General features: G+C 43.5%; 1 protein-coding gene across 1 annotated transcript; it reads left to right on the top strand.

The window, feature by feature from the left end:
* Nucleotides 1–322: 322 nt before the first annotated feature.
* Nucleotides 323–641, top strand: LOC141105214 (high mobility group nucleosome-binding domain-containing protein 3-like). The gene is given in 2 exon segments (XM_073595102.1): nt 323–355; nt 357–641. Coding segments are annotated over 2 exon segments (300 nt in total). The 3' UTR covers nt 624–641.
* Nucleotides 642–8,030: the final 7,389 nt, after the last annotated feature.

Below are 8,030 nucleotides of genomic sequence, written 5' to 3'. Positions count from 1 at the left end.
TATAGATTTATTGTTTTATCACATTCACATTTTGTGGTATTTGTCCAGCGCTGCACTTTTCTCTTTTATCTTTACAATTAACACCCAAGGACCAATTTTTCTGCACCTGTTTGACAGGTGCAAATCATTTACATTTTTGATAGCAAGGCCAATTCTTGCTTTCTTTAAGAGTACCTCTATACGGTTACGGTAGGAGGGAGACTAGTCGTGCTGAAAGCGGTTGTGAGGCTCCAGTCACTGCGCTTCCTTTCGAGCACTAGCAATTGCTCCTTCTTATTCCTTCACATCAGTTCCATGGTGAGCCTGGCACCCCAAGATCATCATGCCTAAGAGAAAGTCTCCAGAAGGAGCTGAAAGCCAAGTATGCTTGCAAAGTAACTAAACAAGAGCCTACAAGAAGATCGGCAAGACTGTTGGGAAAATCTGCTCCTTCTAAACCTGATGTAAAACCAAAGGAACCTGCAGCCAAGAAGGAGCCAGGCACAAAGGCAAACAAAGGTGCTAAAGGGAAGAAAGAACAAAAACAACAAGCTGCAAAGGACGGTACTGCTCCCTCTGAAAATTGTGAAAATAGAGCTGATGAGGAACAGAAAACTGAAGCAGCGAATGATGAGACAGAATAACTTGGTCATGGAAATTTTCGTTGAATTTACATACCTTTTGAAGAAGTTTAAAAAAAAAAAAATATTGAGAAAAATAAATATTTTTCTCAAGTATTTTGTAAATGCTAATTTTTTTTAGGACTACGATAGTTTAACTTTTACACATATATAATGTACATGAACGTTTTCCTCTTCATTATTCAAGCTTTGCTGATTCAGTTTCTTTGTGTGCAAGTTTTAAGAATATCAAGATTAGCTCTAGTGGGTGTGTTTGAGGCTGTATTACATATCTACTTTTATCGCTTTTAGGAAAACAAAACTAAAAAAAGTCTTGTGCATATAGTGATGTTTTTTACTGTGCATTTAGGAATTTCCCCAAGCTACTTTCTATAGCAAAAAGGTGTTGCCTTTTTTCTAAAGGGTTATGATGTGAAGGGACAATCAACACCCAAACGAAATACAAATAGTGACCACAGTGATAGTCAGCTGAAAATTGTAGTCACATATCTAGTTAAAAAGCTAGCAAATAAATACCAATGAGTGAAAAAAAAACAAATTATATATAAATCAAATATATATATGTTATCCCAAAAAATATGTTATTTAGTGTCCATATTATTCTTTCCTCAAAGTCTATTGTGCAATATCTCAAAGAAATATCATTACAATGTGTCCACATAGATGTCCAAAATCAGAAAAAAAACAGTGTATCAAAAACGATTTGCTGAACCAACAAACAAATGAACAAAAGTGCACTGTTCTCGGTTTTCCTGTATTAACATCCAATAAGGTGCTTCTGTGTTCCACCAGTGCTCAAAAATAGAAAGTGATGGTCTCTTACCAGATCTCCATCCTCTCCAAATTATAAGAGATCAGGGACAGCGTGAGATTGCAGATCCTGCAGATCCTCCTTCCACCTCCCAGGTTCAGCTATACACCGACATAGTATGGAAGCAGATCACATGTTCCACCACAGACGCTCCAATCTCCACACCAGATCTCATTAATATCCTAGAGCTAGCTCTTCTCAGTGTTGGGCCATATAGTGTCTGGCGGCGCTGTCACTGACCTCCTCTCTGGTGCACTGTGCATGGCTCAGTCAGACGGTCCTCTCTGGGCTCCAGCTTGGCGGCTCTGATCTCATCTGATATTCTCCTTTCCACCCCGTCCCGGCGTAGCTCCCGCTCTTCACTCCTCTCTAGACTCCCCCTCAGAGAACAGGCCAGGACTGTGTCCAATGTCCTGTGTATGGGAGAGGGGAGGGATGTCAGTGAGGAGACTGGAGACTTATCAAAAACAAGATCTCTAATCTTGTTCCAAATGCACTAAATTGTGGCCTCATCATACAGACTGGCTCCCCAAGCCATTGTTTATAACATAAAGAAAGCTTACAGAGAAAATTTCATTTTTTTTCCTTTATAAATATTTTTGCTGCAACAGGTTCTATACATGGTACAGATGTAGAGGCAGATTAAGGAGACCTCCCCAGGCACTATATTTAAAGGAATTTTTTATTTTTATTATTTCACTTTAAGCATCAGTAAACCACTGTTCATTTAAAAATGTTTTTTACAAACTTTTTTTTTCATCGATACATGTCCCCAGGGCAATACCTGCCCCCCCTCCCCATAGCCTTTGTATGCCCAATAACTTGCATCTAAGCCCTCAAAATTGGCACTTTTTTACCATTTCGTCTCCCATAGACTTCAATGGAGTTCAGTATTCGGCTCCGAATCTTCGCGATGTTCGAGAGTTCTGTCGCAAACCGAACAGGGGGTCGTTCCGCCCATCTCTATTGACCGCCTTTGCAGTATATAAATGTCAACTAAATTAAGGAAATGTCTACATACAGTATCCAACCCTCTTTGCTACCAGCAAACACTTAGAACATTTTCTTCTCCAAAATGTCCACTCAACCCTGATGTTCACGGTGGATCAAAACTCATCTAGGAGCTCCTCATCATCAAGCATGTGCCATTAGAAATGATGTGGGGGCACTACAGGTGGGTATCAAGAGGACCAATATTACTTGTAGGACAATAATATGCTGACGATGTAGTAGGTAGGGGAAGGAAGGGGAAAGGGGATAAGGTATGTTATCTACTCTTGTTATGGTCAGAGGTAAGGCTTAGAGGCCAGTAGCTATAGCAGTAGAGAGGCTCCCACCGACCAGCTGGATAAGTGCAGCAGCAGGTCACCCTGGAGCATGACACGAGCTCAAATGAGGTGCGGAGTCTAAGCACAAACCGGTGTTCAGCAGTGCCCCTGATGGTGGAGATGGGTTTTGCTGCATGTTAGTACCATGTCACGGTCCTCAGGATCGTCCCACCAGGAGGTGAGCAAACCGGGGTGCAGCAGCAGATAAGGATAAGCAGAAACATAGTCAATAAACAAGCCAAAGGTTGGTAATGAGTGGTTGCAGGTTGCGATCAAGTGGAAGCATAGTCGAGGAACAAGCCAAAATGTGACAAGAGCGACATATTGGCTGGAAAAGGCACAATAATCTTGCAAACAGGAATTGCAAAGGCATAGGAATAGGAAGGAAGTTCATAAAAATAAAAACATAAAAAGAAGGGAGGGCGCACCGACCCTGTGCATTACCAAAAATAGTTTTAATAAAAGTAAAACAGCAATGACTATACTCACATACAAACATGGTATACAAGCATATCAATGCAACAGCAATAGCGAGCAGTGTTTCTAAGATCTGAAACTGGAACCGAAGATGTTTGGAGAACCAGGCGGTATTGCAGGGAGGCCAACGCGTTTCGAGTGAGGACCCTCTTCCTCAGAGCCAAAGCGATGAATCGCTTTGGCTCTGAGGAAGAGGGTCCTCCCTCGAAACGTGTTAGTCACCCTGCAATTCCGCATGGTTCCCCAAACATCTTCGGTTGCGTTGATATGCTTGTATGCCATGTTTGTATGTGAGTGTAATCATTGCTGTTTTACTTTTATTAAAATTATCTTTGGTAATGCACAAGGTGGGTGCGCCCTCCCTTCTTTTTATGTTTCAGCTCCAAGGACACCCATTGTTCTGAGGAGGGCAACAAGACCATTGACATTCCATACATAAGGGCTGACTGCACCACACACCACCAGACCCAGCACCCAAGCACAGAATAATTGCGTTGTGTTATTTGAATAGAAAGTTCGTGAGAGGAGCAGTGGAGATACAGACAGCAACGGGAGCAACAAGAGCGAGATATTGGCTGGAGAGAGCAAAATAATCTTGCAAATAGGAAGTGCAAAGGCATGGCTTAAATAGGAAGTTCATGGGAGGAGCAAAGGGTTCAAAGTTCAAGGGAAACAATACAAAAGGCAAGATTGTCTAAGGAATCAGGCAGGGAGCTGTCCAGTATCTCAGGTTGCTCAGCAAACCTTATTCACCAGAGCCCCCCACCAATAGTGGAGATGCAAGTTAGTACCAGGTCGCTGGCCTCAAGATCGCCCCACCAAGAGGTGAGCAAGCCAGGGTCCAGTAGGTTGGGATCAAGCAGAAGCGTAGTCATTAAGCAAGCCAAAGGTCACTAACAAGTGGTCGCAGGTTGGGATTAAGCAGGAGTGTAGTAGAGAACCAAGCCAAAGGTCAGTAACGAGTGGAAGCAGAGATACAGATGGCAGCAGGAGTGACAAGAACGAGATATTGGCAGGAGAGAGCACAATAATCTGGCAAACAGGGAGTTGAGAGACATGGCTTGAACAGGAAATTCATGGGAGGAGCAAAGAGTTCAAGGTTCAGCAGAAACAAGACACAAGTCAGAATTGTTCAATGGATCAGACAGGGAGCTGTCCAGCATCTCAGCAAGAAGAGACATCGCCAGACTGAGCAGAGGTTGCAGGTTCAGATCCGGGTCCGGACAGCTCCTTTCCATCTTGGGTCACAGGGTCAATACCACTCCCTTCTGCGGTCATGGAATTTTATATCGTCTCCAATAAATTTTCATATTCAGTGGGGGGTTTAAGAAAATTCATGGCGATAAACCCATATTTTAGGACACAAGTTCTGTTGTGTGAGGGGTGACCCAAATACCACGTCCCTATATAATAGTATCCAACCTCTATGACTAAGAATGGGACCTCAGGAGAACATGGATATGTGAGGAAACTGTCTATGGAATGAGGATCTTCTGCTGGAACTTTAAATGAACTTCTCTAGACATATACTGTTAGAGGAGACTATTGCTGAAGGCTCTTTTTTAGGGATTCACCCATAGTACCCTTAAATCATTAACTGGTTGGAAGAATTGGGCATTATAATATCAATTTTGAAATAAATGTACTCCCCCTTCCCTGTAGCATGGGGATTCTAAGCTGGAGGTCATATTATCAGGGTCACTAGGCAACTAAACAAGGCTGGTTTGAATGCTCCCTCTCCCTCCCATACAGGGAACGCCTATATAACCGCATGAATGCGGCATCTAAACACCATTGGGATATATATCACTCGTCTCTGTCTTGTTTACATATTTCTGTGATCCTCTTGAGGACATGGATAGCGAAACATATTGAGGAGAACAGCCACCTATTATGTGAATACATAAAATGGTCTTTGGAAACAAACAGCATATAATATACACTCACCGGACACTTTATTAGGTACACCTGTTCAATTGCTCGGTAACACCAATTACATGGCAGCAACTCAATGCATTTAGGCATCTAGGGAAGAAAGGGGATTGAAGTGACTTTGAACGTGGCAGGGTTGTTGGTTCCAGGCAGGCTGGTCTGAGAATGTCTGGGATTTTCACACACAACCATCTCTCGGGCTTTACAGAGAATGATGGGAAAAAGAGAAACTATCCAGTGAGCGGAAGTTGTGTGGAGGAAAATGCCTTGTTGAGGTCAGAGGAGAATGGGCAGACTGGTTACTGATGATAGAAAGGCAACAGTAACTCAAATAACCACTCGTTACACCCAAGGTATGCAGAATACCATCTCTGAACGCACAACACATCCAACCTTGAAGCAGATTGGCTACAGCAGCAGAAGACCTTACCAGGTGCCACTCCTGTCAGCTAAGATCAGGAAACTGAGGCTACAATTGGCACAGGATCACCAAAATTGGACAATAGAAGATTGGAAAAACGTTGCCTGGTCTGATGAGTCTGGATTTCAGCTGCGACATTCAGATGGTGGAGTCAGAATTTGGTGTCATGGATCCATCCTGCCTTGTATCACTGGTTCAGGCTGGTGGTGGGGGTGTAATGGTGCGGGGGATGGGATATCACCAGTTCAGGCTGGTGGTGGGGGTGTAATGGTGTGGGAGGGATACTTTCTTGGCACACTTTGGGCCCCTTAGTACCAATTGAACATGGTTTAACCACCACAGCCTACCTGACTATTGTTGCTGACCATATCCATCCCTTTGTGACTACAGTGTCCCCATCTTCTGATGGCTCCTTCCAGCAGGATAATGCACCATGTCACAAAGCTCCAATCATCTCACCACTGGACAATGAGGTCTCTGTACTCCAATGTCCTCCACACTCACCACATCTCATCCAATAGAACACCTTTGGGATGTGGTGGAATGGGATATTGGCATCATGGATGTGAAGCCAACAAATCTGCAGTACCTGCGTGATGTTATCATGTCACTATGGAGCAAAATCTCTGAGGAACGTTTCCAACACATTGTTGTATCTATGCCACAAAGGCAAAAGGGGGTCCAACCCGCTAACAGCAAGGTGGTCCTAATAAAGGGAGTCCAACCCACTACTAGCAAGGTTGACCTAATAAAGGGGGTCCAACCCGCTACTAGCAAGGTGGACCTGATAAAGGGGGTCCAACCCGCTACTAGCAAGGTGGACCTAATAAAGGGGGTCCGACCCACTACTAGCAAGGTGGACCTAATAAGGGGGGTCCAACCCGCTTCTAGCAAGGTGGACCTAATAAGGGGGGTCCAACCCGCTTCTAGCAAGGTGGACCTAATAAAGGGGGTCCAACACGCTACCAGCAAGGTGGACCTAATAAAGGGGGTCCAACCCGCTACCAGCAAGGTGGACCTAATAAAGGGGGCCAGACCCGCTACCAGCAAGGTGGACCTAATAAAGGGGGTCCAACCCGCTACCAGCAAAGTGGACCTAATAAAGGGGGCCCGACCCACTACTAGCAAGGTGGACCTAATAAAGGGGGTCCAACCAGGTACTAGCAAGGTGGACCTAATAAAGGGGGTCCAACTCGCTACTAGCAAGGTGGACCTAATAAAGGGAGTCCAACCCGCTACAAGCAAGGTGGACCTAATAAAGGGGGTCCAACTCGCTACTAGCAAGGTGGACCTAATAAAGGGAGTCCAACCCGCTACAAGCAAGGTGGACCTAATAAAGGAGGTCCAACCCACTTTGATCTGTTTTTCTTGCCTTACCAAATGCAGAAGAAAAAAATGCATGACGATTAAATCCTATTGAACTCGTCACACCAGTCAGTCGCTTTTTTTAAAAGTCCTAAATGCGGCATTTTTACTGCATGTTTGGTGTGGTCAAAAATGCACTTCTTCTTTGAAATTAATAGAAAATGCAGCAAAAACGCACCTGTGGTTGCGTTTTTTTAAGTCGCGTGCCTTTTTTTTGACATGTACAAAACGCACTGGAAATGCGTAAAAAATACAGCAAAAAAACAAAACAAAAACGCATTTGCATTTTTTTTACCTTGTTCTTGCGGTAAAGCTGCCCAAGTTTCAATGTTACACACATAACAAAAAAAAAAAAACGAAAAGCCGCGTGATAATAAATAAATCTATTCATTAGCACCTTTAAATTCCCTTCATGTAATATTCAGTGTTGAAATTTTGCAGTTTTACCGAAAGTTTCCTTCCTATTGCTGTAAAAAACCTAAGTCAACCTTGGATTTCTTGGTGGCTTGACCCGTCATCTAGGGCACAGAGGGAGACTTCCCTTTCAGGAACGGTTAATTAATAAGAACCCTACAAGTAATTATTTTCCTCCCTCTGTTGTCAAACAAGCCAGACGCTGCACAATGCGGGAGGAGAGCCAGGAATTGTTATTTGATAGTGAGATGGTAGAAGAATGCTTTCCTCCCGCTTAATCTGCCGCATCGCCTGCGCTTTCAATGCGGTTCGCCTGTGTGGTTCACCTTCCCTTTGTCAAAGTTTTCTGTCCCCTTTCAAATAAATTAATAGACTTTGCTGCGTTCATTATGTTACCCCTGAAAAGATACAGTTGCAGCTTTTATCTGTCGGTCAGATGTTATACAACATAAGAATAAAAGCGGAAACAAAGACGTCCTGTTACTTTATGGCAAACTCAGACGCCGCCGCTGTATGAATGAGGCCGTCAGCTAAACCGGGTTTTCAATGAAACAAAGTTTCTTTTTTTTTAAATAATTTTATGTATTTGCTCAGCAATTGTTTGACAGAAAATTACTTAGAACCTCCAAACATTATATACAGCCGGGGCCAAAAGCTATTTA

This window comes from Aquarana catesbeiana, linkage group LG08, assembly GCF_042186555.1.
Source record: "Aquarana catesbeiana isolate 2022-GZ linkage group LG08, ASM4218655v1, whole genome shotgun sequence".
NCBI classification, from domain to species: Eukaryota; Metazoa; Chordata; class Amphibia; order Anura; family Ranidae; genus Aquarana; species Aquarana catesbeiana.
Note: the sequence above shows the minus strand (reverse complement) of the source record. Positions and strands in the feature narration are given on the sequence as shown.